Here is an 18,265-nt window from a genome sequence, read left to right on the forward strand (position 1 = left end):
TACCCTCTGTGGGAAAATTTCTTCTAGTGGTAGCAAATTTTAGGTTTTTACGTTGTGACATACCGCACGTAAAACTAAAACAGAAAATGTAGAAAAGTGAGATTTTATTTGTAGATTCGAACATTCAAATAAAAAGTGGAACACAGAGTCGACTTGACATCTTACAGACAATTGCAGTTCACAATGGTACAGCATAGATAAACTTTCCAAGGCATAATATGGCGACTCAATAGTTAGCAGCAAAGTTCAATAACACTCGTTGAAACTTAAAACACATCATCCGGCATAGCATCATTGTTGCCAAAGTTCATCGGTCAGGACATCATTGGATCACTGCCAACGCTTTACTGTTGCTGCACAAAGCACTGCAGCTTATCAAAATTGCAGAATAGAGGAAAATGAAAGCGCACGGGCAACGGCATAATGACAAAAAACTCCAGGACCTCATCTTTAATCAAACAGAGCTGCTGAGTGTGAAACAGAACACTGCAGCTTAACAGGCAAAGGAGAGTGACAAAAAAGAGATGAAGAAACGGACACCCAGTCATATTTATCCTGTTACCTAATTTACATAACATTGATGCCAACAACCACATGCTTAATATTAACTACTAAGAAGACAGATATAAGCAAATTACCAACTTGTGAATTATGTTACAGAAATATATTTGCTAATTCCCTGTCCATGATCTACACTGTGACCGCACTGCCCCCAGGCGAACCATCCCTCAACTAAAACAATATCTCTTAAAGTAAACAAAGCCTGAATTTTGATAAGTAATATCTGTCGATCAGCGCTTTTGGATTGGCCAATCGACAGAACTTTACAATGAATGATTCTTTGTTTAGTAAATTTGATTTAAAGTTATTTTCCACGCCACTACACATGAATTAGTCAAAATTCATATAGTAAGCTACTTCGTTCCATTTCTTCTGTGATGAAGCTTTTAAAATGTTGACAAAATTTGCTAAAATTCTGTAATCTTTGATGTTTAATTGTCTACCAATCTATAAAATATTTTTCAAAAAACTTAGTTGTTGGCAGTCACATATAGGGTAAAATTAGCTGCTGATCAGTGACTAGTTGTAGCATTTTTAACTGTTCCAAGAATTTAAGGACAAAGCTAGATATTAATAATGTAAAGAATATGATAAGTATTATAAAGTTCATTTCTAAAATGAACAAAAGTTTTAAGAAACAAATTTCATTGAAAGTAATTTTCTGAATATTAGAAAATATTCATAACATTTATTAAAAATAATTATAAAATGCACATAGGGTGCATTTTCGACAAAAAAGTGACAATTGACAAACAATTTTTTAATAGCCACTAATTTGTACATATACATTGCATAACCTAAAAAGATATTTTTACTCCAATAGAGGAAAATAGTCTTCTGACGTAGTCTTCTGATTCACTAATAATGAAGGGCTGCCGAATTCAAAATTCGGCAGCCCTTCATTATTAGTGGATGGTCCAGTTATTGACCATTTTCTTTAATCCCTGTTCCCCATTATACCACTAAAGCATTTCCTGGGTTTTGTGCCATCTTCTACCTTCTTCTATACACAAATTCTTTAACTGTGCAATTTCTATGGATTGCATCATGACATGCTTTTTTCTAATATCACACCAAAAGTGAGAGATAGGCATACTAACAACAAAATAGTACATGCTAACAATAATATAACAAAGATTATTTCAATTTTTATTTTGTATTTCTTTTATTTTGTATTCTTCTGTTTTACTTTTTTCTGTGTCCCTTATACCTTATGAAGGGATAAATACACTAACGCTGCTATTCAAAGGGTCCAAAATTAATAGAATTGTCCCTTATATAGGGGGTATTTTTAGTTAGAGTTGTCCTTTACAGAAGGTACTACTATTTGTATATTATGGTTAAAGTAATAAATCTTATTATTATTAATAATAACCGGCAATTATTAATAAATGTGGAAATTTTTGGAAAATGTGATAAAATATGCCCATTAATCACCTTAGCCGGTAATTATTAATAATTGCCAATCAAGTTTAGTTAGTGTAAATAATTGTGCATAATTTATTGAACCTTCAACTCTAACATAATTTTTATATTTGTGCTGTGATAATAAATCTGTGTCTGCAGAAATTAGTAGAGTTAAAAAAAATAAAGGATTATGTGACTTATGTTTTTATTTAAAATAATAGCTTTAAGAGTTCACTTTGTTGATGTGTTGTTCTGAACAGTTCATAATAGTGAGGCTTCCCTAGTTGCTTACGACGAGATTTTTGGATATGGGTTCCTATGCAATTTTAATCCTGATGATGTGCCTTAACTCCCCTAGAAGTTTGTCTCAACATTTATGCAACCCCCTGCTATATATAATGTTTTTAAACTTGTGTATTTTGACAAAAAAAATAGACTAAAGATGTAATTAAAAAAAATTCTGCAGCTTTAAGAGGAAAATTAATATCCCATTGAAAATCCCCTCTCCAGAATTAGACAAGATCAAGTATTTGTATAAATGTAGCGAAACATTTGTTCCCCGGTGTTATTAACAATAACCGATAAATGTGATAAATTATGATAGATTATTTACTCTAATCCACTTAGTTGGTTATTAGTAATAACCGAGGTTTATTATTGACTGATTAATTGCTTTGTCTGTATCTTAGTGTGCTTGCTATAGTGCATTGTCACCCCAATAATTTCTGACAGACAAGAGCTATACATATAAAAGTGGGGTTTATACCCCACTTCATAATAAAGTAGCCATGCGTTACGCAAGAAAATCGTTTGTAGCACCGACTTGTAAAAAAGTTCCAAGTTAGTCTTAGAAATAGAGGGCGTAAAATGCATATTTGTTTGGTTTGCAACTCCCAAAAACGCGGGGAAAATATCACAATCCAGAGTATCCCTTATTGTTTCGCAGTGGTAACGTGCGTGATTATACGAGAGGTCCATAGTTCAAGACCCTTCTGGTGCAAGCTGCCCATACAACTTTTATAATAAAATTAGTAGGTGATGCAATATCATTTAGCGAAGACTCCCCGTGTAGTAAATGGTGACTGATGCACGTTAAATCTGTCGAGTCTCAAAGACCATGTTCCCACAACAAATCAATACCTCTGGGGGTACTGATCCAGGAGTTTCCTTGTCTTCTGGATTGGTTCAAAATTACAAGGCTACGGAGTTGAACGTAAGTAGTCGTAAACCCATGAAATTAGGTCGGCTGTTCAACGACGGTTATAAAATAAAATAAAATATCATTTAGCAAGTGCATTAACTCAACGCACATTCGGTATTCGAATTACACTAATTTCGACATTGCGCAGATAAATATGGCACGTTATACATCTGCGCCAGACACCAGTAAAATTGAGAGATCTCGTATGTTGACATTCGTACTCGATATTTTCTATAAATGAGTATTGCGAGATGTTTTTAACTTACGGCGAATGTAGAGGCCAGACAAGAGCGTTACCAGCAACTATATCATGAACATCCTTTATGGCAAGTCATCGTAAAGATAGAGAAACGATTCAAAGAGACTGGCAGTGTGACGAGGGTAAAGCCAGATCTATTTTTGGGTGTTCCGCAAAGATCACCCTCATTATGTATTTTAAAAATTCTTATCAAAACTGAAAGCAAAAAAGTATGCGGATTGGTCGAAAATTAATATTTAAACAAAGAAAAACACTATCGTAATTTGACGTATCACAGTACAGGAAGACGCGTAATAAACGTTACGATAGAGGTTTGATTGCGGAAGAAAGGAGTTAAAAGAAAACTATTTAAAGCACCCTCAAATTTCAATGTTCATTTAAACCTGTTTTGATGTTAATTACATAACGCCTTTCTGTACTGTGATTTGCGACCACCGATGGATATACTTTCTGTTTCCATTTTTGATAAAGGATCTAAATATAGATTTCAAAAGCGGTCTATACGAAACACCCTGTAGACAATCACTTTATGAAGGCATAAAAACAGGAAGAAAAAAAACTTAACAATAATAAAATACTATTTCTCAAGTGATAAAAGTTTACCAATTGTTGCCTAATAAAATGTCTTTCAGAAGGACATGTGACAAAAAGTGTAAAAATAAACAAATTTAGGAACCATAAAATATTTGTTTTAATATATATGCATATACCTGTAACACACAATACAATCTACTACCAGGTTTTCCCACTATTTTGCTGATATTAAATCTTTAGAATTAATTCTTTGTTATAGCTTTCTTATCTTCCCTGATTTGTATTTTTAGAACATCGTATTTAGTAATATTAGAAGTTTTTATTTATGATTTGATTTATTGAAATTACATACATTTGCTGACTTGTGTGCTCAATATATAGGCTTATAAGTCATTGTCAAGTAGAAAATACAGATAGAACAATTCAGAGAAAGACATCACAAAGAATACATCCAGGGTTACGGCGGGATTCGAACCCGCTACCTCCACGCTTAACAGAGCGTTTGGACCGGCGATACCGCTCGGCCATAGAAGTTTTTATGTTTAATGAAATTTACATACAAAAAGAAAGCGTTCAGGAGTCATTAACACTTCAAACTTTAATGAACGTAGAACATGTATTGTTTTTTTTTTTTACTTTGACATGGATGGAAAAAAAAGTAATTTTAAGAAAGAAAACATTATTCTGGTTTAATTTTTTTATTTGAATAACAAGGCGTTTTTAAGGACATTTATAAGGATTTGTTCGATCAACAAAATCCGGTTATTAAGGTTTGTATGCTGGTGGTAGATCTTGTGTGTGTTCTGGTTGTTCTTCCCTTGTATCATCAGGTTGTATCAGTAAAGAATTTCTTCTACGGCGACGACGGCAACATGCAAAAGGTATAATAATGAGGATTATAAATGTCATTACTGATCCAACTACTATAGCAGCAATAATACCAGGAGACATCATACCTAAAATTGAACCTCGTTTACATGTATTAGCTAACTACATTTTAAATACAGCATTCAAAAATGCTTAATCGTATGGATGGTTGACCGTATAAAGTTAAGCACAGGTGGAGATAGCTACTTCCGATTTAATTTTACACCTAAGTTTGAGAAAGCGGGCTAACTTGTAGTTACATTATAACGCGTTCTTTTCTATTTTAAACGAAACAAACAGCAAACGAATTTGAAAAACTTCGCAAACATGCTGTAATGTTACTCAAAAAATAACAAACAGTGATATTTGAGCAATCAGTGGCGTAAATAACATCCCCGCCGCGCAGGGGCGCACATGATTCATAAATGCACTGCATAGGGGATGCGCAACCTGCAGCCGCCCTCTTGATGTGTGGCCCTCGGCAGCACCTGAACGTAATGATAATAAAAAAAACTTATTATTTTTTGTGGAAAATAAAAAATTTGAATTGTGCATTTGAGTTTTAAACGCGCAAAATCTAAATCAACGTAGTTTTTCGGTGGTTATCATTACGAATTTCTCTAGTTTTAAGAATCCCAATATTTTTAATACGACAAAATTTTGGTGCGTGAATTTCAAATTATAGTAATCACCTTTGAAGCTGTTTATTTGTGTCCATTTCATAGTTAATCCAAAAGATTTTTGGATCGTGTTTTGTAAAGCTATTGTTGGATTTCCACACGTTTCTTAAAATCCCGATCCTTCTAATACGATAATGTAATGACTCGCGAATTTCCGATCTTGCAAATTGTAATCACTTTTGACGTGCCTTATTTGTGTCAATTTTATCCTAAATCCAAACTATTTCTCTTTCCTTTTTTTGGCACTATGCATTTCTACATGGTTTTGAAAATCTCGATATTTTTAATATTTAGTAATACGGCACTCTACGCGTGCATTTCAATACTTTCTTTATTTGCGCAGATTTCATCGCAATCTAAGAGGGTTTTTTTTTTTTTTTTTTTGAATCGTTTTTTCAACAGTTATTGCTGCGTTTTTTCACGGGGTTTCAAAAATCCTTATAATTTTTAATTCGGTGCTGTAACTACTTGCGATTTTCGAATCGGGTAGTTTAATCATCACCTTTGACGTGCATTATTTATGACGATTTCATTGCTAATCCATGTTATTTTTCTATCTTTTTTTAAATTTCGATATTTTTAATACAATATTATAACAAAACGTGAAATTTGAATGTGGATTTTTAAACTGCTTTCTTATTTTCGTAGCTTAAAAAAAAAGAGATTTAAAAAGCCGTTTTAAGAATTAACACTCATAAAATTTCTCATAATTTACTAAATATATATGTCTTAAAGTTAAAAATGTACTGAACTGAATGTTGAATCTTATTTTGAAATATAATGCGTTTGTTTTATTTTAAATAATTTTAAACCCATACAATCCCTTTAATTAAAATATTTAATTTGCATTTATGTTACTCAATAAAATATTTATCTAGTTTTTTCTTTAATTCTAGAAAATATCAGTTATTTTATTTTAAAATGCACTTTTGTGTTACGTGATGTCATAAGAAAAACCCCATAATTTTTTATATTCTTATCTTTATATTTTTATTTTCGATAAAACTATTTTTTGACGAAAAGGAAACATTTTTATTTTGAAAAGTAACAGTTTGGTATTTTTCAGTTTTGAATGAAGTTTAATATTTAAACGAATTTAATTTTATGCAAATATATTACGAAGCTGATTGACAAAAAAGAATTAAAAGAACTAAGATGATAAAAAAAGAATTAAATATTTAAAAGAATTTAATTTCATGTAAATATATTCCAAAGTTGACTGATGAAAAGAATTGTGTTTGAAATACTGATTGATGTTTACGTAAATACTATCATAATTACCGCCAACATGTCTAAATACTTAAACATGCAGCCCTTCATTGAAAAAGGTTGTGCACCCCTATAAATTACAATAAAAATATTTTTTTTATAAAATATTTTTTAAATTTATTCAACAAATAAAAATAACTTTTAACTAAACTTCGAATATAATTATTGTAAGATAGTGAGTTATTTTCTCATATTTTTAAGATTAATTTTATTTCAATGTGGTAAGTGTATACGATGTTCCAATTTAGTACTTATTCTGAATTCCGCCTATTCCTTATTAATTAATTTTAAAATAATTTAAATTAAAATAACTTTAATTAAAAGAATTTAAATTAAAATATACAAATTTAAATAGATAAATTAAAATAAAATAAATGATTATAAATACCCGAATGTCTCTGAATTGTAACGTTGTTTCAAAGTATAATTTTAAAAAAATTGTCTTTAGTCTAAGATACGGCGCATTTTTAAATCTTGCAGGGACGCATCTAAGTCCACGTCCGCCACTGACACAAGTAGAGCCAAATGGAGGATAACACTCAAAACATGGCAAACCTTACGTTTTATTTTTGTTGTGATATTAATTTTCTCAAATTTATTTACAGCTAACTACCGAATAGAATCAACACCTCCTAGAAAAGAGTAGGCCTCTGCACGGGTTACCATAAATATCCTTTAGTAGTCCAAACGTAATGACATATGTCGTATTTTCAACCACTGCGCAGCTTAGTACCCCGAACGTAATGACATCTTTCTTATTTTTCATCAACTGCGCAGTTAACTTCGTCACATCGGACTACTAAATTGATCCGTGCTGAGGCCTTCATACTTCTAGGAGGTGTTGATAGAATTCGCGGAATTTTGCGAATCTCAAGACCGTTGATTCGCGAATCAATAATTTATATTCCGACAAAATTTTCTTCGAGTTCCACTAATCTAACATTTAAATTTCGTTACTTTCGCAAAATCTAGTAAACGTGACATTTATTCCGCTTTTATCAGCACCGCAGCACGCTCCTTTTATTTTTCTTAAATTCTCATACACGCTCGATAACTACTTTTTTTACTCAGATTTGTTGCAAAGAAACGCTGTTCGGATAAATTTCGAGAACACGAGATTGAAAAAAATCCATATAAACTTCGGCTAGAATTAATGAATTACTAAGGTAAACATAAAAATATTTTTTTCCGATATTATTACGACCCGAAACATTTGAATCTCGCATTTGAGTAATCACTTTTTGAAGCCCTCGACTTGCGTTGGTTGGTTGGTTGGTTCTAATGCCACTTGCCGCACGGGCAAGCCTACTTGGTGAAAATGAGCAAATTTAAGGCAGAGCGTGCGATTCTTCTTTTTCAGTGGCGCCATCTATGGCCAAGAATTCGACTTCTGCCACATCATACGTCACACCTGTTTATAAGGCGGACCCATTCATACATCCACTCATTCATCCATAGATCGTAATTTTGACCTGAATCAGAGAACGATCGGTCTCCAATTCAGTACCCCCAGAGGTATTGATTTGTTATGGGAACATGGAGGACTTTGCGACCTGTAGCAGTAGCAACAAATAATACTGCCGCAGAAATTTATCTTATTATTATTCTCAATTTTAAAAGAACAAAATAGCTTAAGGTATTTCTAAAAATTGCAAAAATTTACAAATTTTACTGCAAATAAAAATATTTGTAGTAAATAATAATAATGAAAAGGTAGCAAAATTCCAAGAAGTGGGATAGCTAGGGTCCTGGAAATCCCCCCCCCCGAAAGAACCAGTAGAGATACACGTATAGCTTGTCTACGGTAGGAACTCTCCCCGCTACAAAGTCGGTGGCCGTCTGCTGCTATGGAAACAAGAATAGTACATTTCAGGGAGGGTAGCTTATTTTCAACCTGGGGCTCACACTATAGACCTAAAAGATTCCCTTTCTCTCGCCAACCGGATGTCCTAGGCAATGATCCCACACCCCTACCTGAAATATCATACCTCGTTACCATAGTCACGGCCACGGATCCAGACGAATGGCTAGGGGAGCTCTTGTTTTAGACAAGCTACACCTCCAAATGGCACAAAATCATCAAGGTTGTTTATTTAAGTGAGACATACTGTATACAAGATAAATTTGGTTCTTGAAAATAGAGGTCACTTTGACTGTGCTGAAGTTTTGCAAAATAAGGAGGAGGAAACTTACCGCAATTAGCGTTTCCGTGGGAAAATTCATCACTTTCATCTCCGCAATTGTTATGACCATCACAGGTCAAGCCTTTCCAAATGCAACGAGAATTGGTACATTCAAACATCTTTTGTTCACAACTGTAAGAAACTAAAAATTTCTTGTCAAGTGAAACAATCTTAATCAAAACACATTTTTTTCTCCTGTCAAGTATCATAGGACATTTTTATAAAGACTTTGAAAAACGTAGAGGATAATCACGCAATTGTATTTATAGGGTGCCCTAAATTAGTTTTAAAAGTTTCATTATAGGGTATGCAGGAAATTTATATGATTTTGTCCCACAGATCACAGTATTAATTCAAAAATTATCCGCACCCTTTTTACCATATGAAAATTTCCTTCTGGACATGTAATTGTGGTTTTGACGGTGATTTTCATTCATTTTGCTGTGTTTTTCAGTTGTTTGTCTTTGATTTATTAGAGACCATAGTTAAGGGCCATTCACACTGGTTGTGCTCTGTAAAGAACCAAGATTGTACAGTAGTAACTATACTGCGCAGAACAGTAACGTACGAAAACTTGTGAAAGGCTCTCGCTAAATGTCTCTATTATTTTTCTCTTCAGCTTACTGTTGCAAATCCAGAAATTACAATATGTGGCTGCTGTTGGGACAGAGCATCGTTACGGTTCATTTTTTCTCTTTCATAATTGTATTCTTACAAAATTTTCATAACATATTTTTTGACTCAAACATTTTTATCTTATTTATAATGCGAGAAAAACTCTCCAGCTAACATCTTTCAGAAATACATAATTTGTCTTATAAGTGGTAGCTAAATTGATTCTTTCTTAGATATCGCAAAAACTTTAAGAAGATTTTAAAATAATAAAATATGTACTTACACTTTACGAAAGATGTTGCTACAAAAAATACATCCGATCGATATTCAGAGCCGCTTTCATTGGTTGTTAAAAATTTTAACTTCATTGGTTTTCCATCGGTAAAATAAGATTGAAATTCTGTCAGATCATCGCTGTATCCACAAAGCTGAACTCCTGATACCTGAAAAATCATGCGTGATGCATAAAGTCGAAGAAAATACTAAATAAAATTAAAATTTAAATAAAAAAAAACATTTTCTGTAGTTAGCTGAACATTAAAACACTGCAAAAAAGGGTTTTTCAAAATTGAGCAAAATTGAAATCTATACTTAACCCTTTAAAGGGTCATTTATTTCTAGTAACGGTAAAGCATTTTTGGAATTGAAATTGATATAAGAATAGTAATTGTTATAAGAAAAAAAACTCATTTAGCCTATAAAAAATTAATATAAATTTTAATGCCTTTTTTTTTTGGTAGTTAGTATATTTAGCACGACCTATTAGGAATTTATTGACTTTTATTTTTCGTTATTTATAAATAAATCTTATAAATGCTACCAACTTCAAAAGGAATTATGTATTTTATAGCTTTTATACGTTTTCTTAAACTAACAAATGGTTACAAATTTTATTCAAACGCACTTCAAGAAAGCTGAAGTAATTAACAAATAGAAACCTAAATTAAAAGTGGTAGAAAAGTTCACCATGGACTTTAAAAAGTGGTGGTAAGTATACTTACACCCGCCTTAGAAAGGGTTAAACTAGCTCTGAAACAATGTAAAATTAGAAAATCCTATGTACTCATTATTGAGTACAATGAGTTCTAATTATTACAGCTATTTTGTTTCATTTTCTGAAATTTTACAGGAGACAATTTAAGAAAAATATTTAAAGCAATCTTTTAGGTATTTATTTATTTTTTATTTTTAAAATATTTATACCAGTAGAAATACAAATGTATATTTTTAAAAATAATTAAGAAAGACCAAAATTACTAATGGTATTAAACTACTTCTTTCAAATGCATTAAATTGAGTTAAACATTAAGTTTAATCAACTTTAGACTATACTAGGGGACTCTTACCCCAAAAAAAATAGCTTTAAATTTGGGTCTCTAACCCCTGATCGCTTTGCTCATCAACCCGAATAATTTCTTTTCATTACGAAACAGATTATTTATTAAAAAGTTAAAATGATTCATTTACGAAAATGTTAACTTTGATATAAGTATTTAATTAATGTTTTAAGTTCGCCCAAACGCTTTTCGATTCTATTTAGGCACTTAAATTAAAAAAAAAAAGGATTATAATTCTTTAACAATTTTGATTTTTATAATAATTTAGTTCACAAAATAAGAATGCAATTTCCATTAAATTGCATACATGAAAGATTAATAAATGTGTTTTTTCGTCAGCATTTTTTGTCGGTGAGCTTTTTATTTTGAGGGCAGCTAAAATGAGTATTTACAAAAATGGACTTAGCTATTTAAGAAAATTGGGCCAGTAATTGATTCGTTTTCTTCAAAGAATAAACTAATAGATCCAAATAAACTCGTCATATGATATCGCCATTTGCATGTCTCGCAGTGGACTGATCGTTAAGACACGGTTCCCAGCAGTTCACCGAAGTCAAGCATCACTGGTTGCGGTCAGTGTGCGGGTGGGTGACCACTTGGATCAGTCTGCGTAGGGACCGAGGGTGTGCGGTATTGGTCCTCGTTAAACTGTTCTACCGTAAAGTGTTCGACTTCGCGCGCAGGTCGTCGGGCTACCGAAGCGGGGGTGCCATCCCCTCTGCAGAGGATCAGAATTGTGATGGCATGTCTTCGGATCATCCTCAGAGATGTTTCCCAGACCGTCGCCAATAGCCCATTGCGCAGCTCTAGTGCTACGTAAATGAACAACAACGTCCATTTGCATAAAAAACTTGAAACAGTTTACAAAAATAGACACAATTCGAAGTGCGTGTTTACGAAAATGGACACAGCTCGAAATGCGCATTTAATAAAATGGATTCCATTTCAGCACTTGACATATGATATCGTTTATTTGCATAAAGCATTTGAAATACTTGAAGCACTTCACAAATATGGACACAATGAAAAATGCGTGTTTACGAACAGCACAGACACGAAAACACAGCTCGAAAGGCGTGTTTAAGAAAATGGATTAAATTTTCAAAATTGGGCCAAGATTTGATTCCGTTTTTCAAAGAAGAAACTAATGGATCCAAATAAATTCGTCATATGATATCGTCCATTTGCATGAAGCACTTGAAGCACTTTACAAAGATGGACAAAATTTAAAACGAGTGTTTGCGAAAATGGACACAGCTTAAAATGCGTGTTTAAGAAAATGAATTCCATTTCAGCATTTGATTCCCGTTTTCAAATCTCTTTTATGAGTATTATTCCTTTTTCAAAGAATAAACTAATAGATTCAAAGAAATTCGTTATGTGATACCGTCCATTTGCATAAAGCTCTTGGTACATTTTATTAAATTAGTCTTTTTTTATTGAACTTTAAAATTCAACAGTTGTTTTTATAAGATTGCAACGGATTCTATATAATTAAAATAGTGGTGGTAGATTTAAGTTGTAGGAATTTCAATTTTTAAAAATCACTTTATAGCTCAGAGTTATGAAAAGTTACAATTGTAGTATACTTAGCCATACCGACCCCGAAGTCTGGCACTTTATCCCGTAATGATTACGCTTATTAGTGTTTAAATAAGCAAGAATTATGCTTATTAGTGTTTAAATAAGCAAGAATTATGCTTATTAGTGTTTAAATAAGCAAGGATTATGCTTATTAGTGTTTAAATAAGCAAGGATTAAGCTTATTAAGTGTTTTAATAAGCAAGATTTGCGTTTATTAGTGTTAAATAAGCTCTTTAGACCAGCGAAATTTCTCGCTGTTAAATTTGTGTTGAGCATAGAAAAGGTGAAAAACCTTTGATTTTTAATGTATCTTAATTTTACAGGAACTGAATGTACTACAGGAAAGGAAACTTCAAAAAGTGAATGAATATTTACTTCGATAAAATTCTGGCAATCAGGTGAATAGTACGGTCTAAAGTCTAGAAGCCTCACACTTAATATCACACCATATCCTAATGGTGGCTGAATAATTATTGTACAATTTTTATTTTTTAAAAAAACGTGTTCTTTTGAAGTTCTTAATACACCAGAGGAATTGGAATTACCAGATCCTAAGTTCCACACTCCATCAGAATTGCACAAATCATCAACGAATGCTAGAAAACAAACAAAATACAGATTCAAAAAATTATTTTTTCTACAATGATTAGCAATAGAAATTTGCAGAAAATAACCTTAAATTTTTTTATGTACAGTCACTGGCCAAATTATTAGACGCACTATCAGATTCTATGCGAAATCTTAATTATCAAGTGATACTCTACAGCATTATTGTTTACACGCGGCTGAAACCGGTTTACACTTGCTTACGTTCTTGTATCAATTGGTTAACACTGTAATGCAATAAATTAAAAATAAATACAAATAGGAAGTATATAAAAAATCTAAAATCCCATAACATATATGTTTAAATATGAAAGTATTGCATATAAACTCGTGCAAAACCATGAAATTATTAAAACACTACAGCTCGTATAATAATTTGGTCAAATTATTATAATATACTAATATAATACCTGACATAATAAGTATTCTATATTTATACAATATATCGTCTAATTTAACGAATTGATACACGAACGTAAACAAGTGCTAACCGGTTTCAGTCGCGTAAAAACAATAAAGCAGTATAATTATCACCTGATAATTAATATTTTACATAGAATCTTATAGTGCGTTTAATAATTTGATCAGACACTGTATATATATTTTGGGGCAAATTTCTTATAGATGCATTACTTAATATCACATTCTCTTTCCTTTAAAAAAGTTGTCTTTCTATTTTAACTAAATATATATTTTTAAAAAAAGTAGTCTAATAAAAAATTACGTTTATTTAAAATTTTATTTCTCGAGAACTGCTCTACCGAAGCATTTCAAATTTTGAATTTTTTCATATTAAATTCATTGGAACTGCTTTTTTAAAACGTTATAAAAATTGTATACCTAACATTTTAATTTTTTTCGACCATTATAAAATAAAATATATATATAAAAAAAATTTATAATTTTTAAATATTATTTTTTGCATGAAATTATCTTTGAATAAAATTCTTTTATAACTGTTCGAATTGCTTAAAAAATTCTCGGGCTATGACGAAACATGAAAAAAGTGAAATTAATATTAAGTGACTCAAAATTTCCACCACTTTCTTGGCCCAACTATTAGAACTATATTTTCCAGATTGGGGTTACCCTATATAGTTTGAAGGTCAAGCGAATCCGGCATAAAAAAGACGTGTTTATTCAGAGTAAGTGCGTTTTTGTGTCTAATTTCGTAGTTTAAAATTTCGTCAGAACTAATTAATTTGCATATTTGAGGTTGGGTACTCGTGTCTGGTGGTAAAATTTCAATCATTATATCAAAAGTTATTCAGGGTGTTCAATTTTTTTTTAAAATTTTGCACACTGAATTTCACGTTCTTCAGTGTCCTTAAATTTTGAACATCGTCTTGTTGAAGCATTTTTAGTGTAATATTCGAGTTAAAAAATCACTCTCCCCAAGCGTTATAGCTATCCAAACTCATCTCTTTTTCCAGTAAACTAAGACAAAACTGAATGTTTGCGCTACGTTTCAATGGACATCAGAATGAATAATTTGTATGAATTTCATTTATCATTTTCCCATACCAGACGAGCTTTTGACTTCTTTTTAAGAAACCAGAGTGAGTGAAATATGTATGTGAACTAAATGAATATGAACGATGACGAGTGATTATTACGTAGGATATGATTTATAATAAGTACAGCGATTGCAATTGGCAATAATTATTTAATTGAAAGTAATATACTGATAAGAATTGCACAGAATGCAGAAAGAAGTTCAACATTTCGTTTGTTGTGGTGTAATGAATTAGAGGAACGCAATTGCGCGAATTCAGATAACACTACGATAAGGAATCCGTTTCATTGCGTATCGAAAGTGAAAATGGCAGAACCTGTACAGAAGGCATTTTGTGCTGAAAAATTTAATAAGAGTCGGTCTGTACAGACAAAATTACGTCTGCAATACAGTCAATCACCTCCACATGTATATACAGATTGCATGCGATGTTTGAACAAGAACGATGCTTGCGCAAAACGAAAAGTACCATACGATGCACAAAATAAATGTGCACTTTCGTTATTGATTTATATTTATTTATCTGCTATAAGTTAAGGCTTCACGCGTTCGCTGAAGTTGGCGCTGGGAGCCGTTCGACGCCAAATGTGCTCGGAAATGGTAAGTGTTCGCCCGCAGAACCCTCATCAACATTACCTTAACCGTGACTATAATCATTACGTAGACGAACACTAATCATGTAAACAAGAAGACACAAAAAGTATGTAAATAAATGTATGTTTATGCGTCTAAGATAACAGAATTAATAGTTGGTATTAATTAATTAGTTTATTTGAACTCTTAAAACATTAAAATTGGCATTCAGTACTTGAAAAACCAATCATTAGAACACAAGAAGTATTAAGATGAAAATGAAATATGTAGACGAAAAGAAAAGAACTATAAATTGCTGTTTTGATTAGTAATTTTTAAATCTTCATACCTTTGTTATAGTGAGCTCCAATGGTCACTAATTTTAAAAGAAGGAAAAATGTTCTCAGAATAACAAACCACATTTCTAAGTTCTTTAATACCTACAACAAATCAACTTAAAATATTTTCGCTTTAAATTGCTATCTCTGATAAATATTCGAAACATTTTTCTTTTATCAAAATATTTCGTCAAATTAATAGATTATCAATCTGAATCGTTATCTGAGAATTCAAAGAGAAATGATAAGTGCTTTTTTTTTTCTTTCATTTTTAGGAAATTTTTATTTATTTAGATGAAACGGTTTAATGAAATAATATCTATAATATTGGATAAATGTTGAAAGAAAAAAGTCAGTTTAACGAGCAGGCATTGCACCTGATATACACTGCCCTGCAATAATTTGAGTTTTTGACATTTTTTGAAATTTCTCAAGAAATACTTAAAGGAATATTTTATAACTTTAGAGATGTTTAGTTCATGCGATTTTTCATACTTAGCAATAAGATTTAAGGTTTTCAGAGGTTTGGGAGACCGACAAAACATTGCGAAAGAAAACAAGTATTTTTGAAAACGCTATGCCAGAAAGTCAATCAATTGAGCTTGTAACTTGTATCGAATACTTTAGTTGTTACTTTTAATAACTGCATTAAATTTCGTAACTCTAGAGTAAATATTTATAGAGAAATGGACATTTTTTTAATAAAAGACAGATTTTTTAAAATTAATATTCAATGGAATCAAACGGGGAGTTTTCGACTGGCTTGATTCGAACCCCTGTCCTCTTAAACCCTCATGAGTCCAGCGCCCTGCCAACCAGGCTATTCCGGCATCATATTATGCTTTGCTTTTTCTTGATGCGTTATTTCTGCGAAATATTTTTGAGCGTTACTTTTACTTTTCAATGCATTAATTATACGCGCTTAATTATGTCTTACTTATCCTTTTACACGTTATACGCATTATAATTTACGCGTTACTTTTCATTATTTCGTTTATTTTACGCATTTACTTTCATACTCGTTTTTTACTATTCTTAAACCTTACTTTTACACGTTTACATTTCCCATCCTTTGCTTTTATGTAATATATTCCTTTATGCTTAGTTTTTTTATAACACTTAAAAGACATAAATGAATGTTCAAAATGTAAAAGTAAAGCGCATTATTGACTGAAATATCGTGCACAAGAACTGGTCAGATAAGAAAATATAATGCATGTAACAAGTAAAGAGCAACGCTTAGAAATATAAAGCGTAAAGTATAACGAGGACAAGTAATGCAGAAAAAGGTCAAGCGAAAAATATAACGCTCAAGATAAGAAAACACGTTAAAGTGATGTATAGTAAAAGTTTAAAAGTAACGCATAAGATGAGCTGACTCGTAAAAGAAAAGTAAAGGCATAAATAAATAAACGAATAATTGAACGCATAAGAAAATTTAAAAATTGAAATACAATAGTAGATTCGTAAAAGAAACTCATAAAGAAAAGTATCGCGTTAAAGTAAAACTAACGCCTAAGAAAAGGAAACTCCCAAAATTATGCATAAGAAAAGCATACGCTGAAAGTTATGCAGAAAAATAAATAAATTATTCGTAAAAATAATAAATTCGGAAAATATAACATTTAAAAGTAATGCATAGGATAAGTACCGTTCAAGAAAAATTAACTGGTAAAATATAACAACGCGGAAAAATAAAGTGTGACGCATAAAAAGTAAACGTAATGAAACTGCGTTACTTTTCTCAATGCGTTACATTTACTCGTTCATTATCTTTTTCTTTCGCGCGATAATTTGCTTTATGCTTAACAATAATTTGATTTTGTTTATTTAATTTACTCTCTTTTTACTTTAGAATTTACTTTTCTCAATGCGTTACGTAATACATTACTTTTACAAGTCTACCTTTCTTATGCGTAATTTACGCATTATACCTGTTATTGTTACTCGTTTTACATTTGTTACGCAAAAAATTTATTGTACATAACTCTAAAGAGCTGTTATATTTTTCGCGTTACCTTTATGCGTTAATTACACGCGTTACATATTTCTGTGCGACTTCTCCGCATTCACTATTTAATGCTCCACTTATTACGCGTTTAAATTTAACTAGTACCTAAGTAGGTTTAAATTCATTTAACATTTATTTTTCCTCAATTGGATGGCTATTGCGCCTAATTATTTTAAGGATTCTGAACACCTTTATGACACCGGGGTTCATTTCTCAGTGAATTTTCTCTTCTCTTTTCTCTTCTCGTTTTAATCCTATTTTCAATAAAATCCAAATAAATCTAGATGAAACCACACAAAGAGGTTCAAAAATGGTTCAAGAATTTTTTTCCCCACCATGCTTTAAAATTGTTTTTCACAATTGGCCAATTCTATATATATATATATATTCACATGATATATATATATATATATATATATATATATATATATATATATATATATATATATATATATATATATATATATATATATATATATATATATTCACATGATATATATATATATATATATATATATATATATATATATATATATATATATATATATATATATATATATATATATATATATATATATATATATATATATATATGTATATATATATATATATATATATATATATATATATATATTGTTATATATATATATATATATATATATATATATATATATATATATATATATATATATATATATATATTCTGAAACAAGATGGTAGTTTT

At 31.0% G+C, this 18,265-nt stretch overlaps 1 protein-coding gene and 1 long non-coding RNA gene across 2 annotated transcripts; one reads left to right on the forward strand and one right to left on the reverse strand.

Moving 5' to 3' along the window:
• The first annotated feature begins 345 nt into the window (after window positions 1–345).
• LOC139427201 (uncharacterized) lies at window positions 346–2,168 on the forward strand. Its single transcript, XR_011638339.2, has 2 exons — window positions 346–1,406; window positions 1,457–2,168. It is a non-coding gene; the product is annotated as an uncharacterized LOC139427201 (long non-coding RNA).
• A 2,103-nt stretch (window positions 2,169–4,271) lies between these two features.
• LOC107453381 (uncharacterized) lies at window positions 4,272–15,754 on the reverse strand. Its single transcript, XM_016070201.4, has 5 exons — window positions 15,542–15,754; window positions 12,873–13,093; window positions 9,860–10,019; window positions 8,972–9,103; window positions 4,272–4,918 (listed from the first exon to the last, which is right to left on the reverse strand). The coding sequence occupies exons 1-5, from the start codon at window positions 15,612–15,614 to the stop codon at window positions 4,728–4,730; spliced, it is 777 nt and encodes a 258-aa protein (XP_015925687.2). The 5' UTR covers window positions 15,615–15,754; the 3' UTR covers window positions 4,272–4,727.
• Window positions 15,755–18,265: the final 2,511 nt, after the last annotated feature.

The sequence above is a fragment of the Parasteatoda tepidariorum genome, chromosome 12 (genome assembly GCF_982258835.1).
Source record: "Parasteatoda tepidariorum strain Cologne lab strain chromosome 12, Ptep-v5.0, whole genome shotgun sequence".
Lineage (NCBI taxonomy): Eukaryota > Metazoa > Arthropoda > Arachnida > Araneae > Theridiidae > Parasteatoda > Parasteatoda tepidariorum.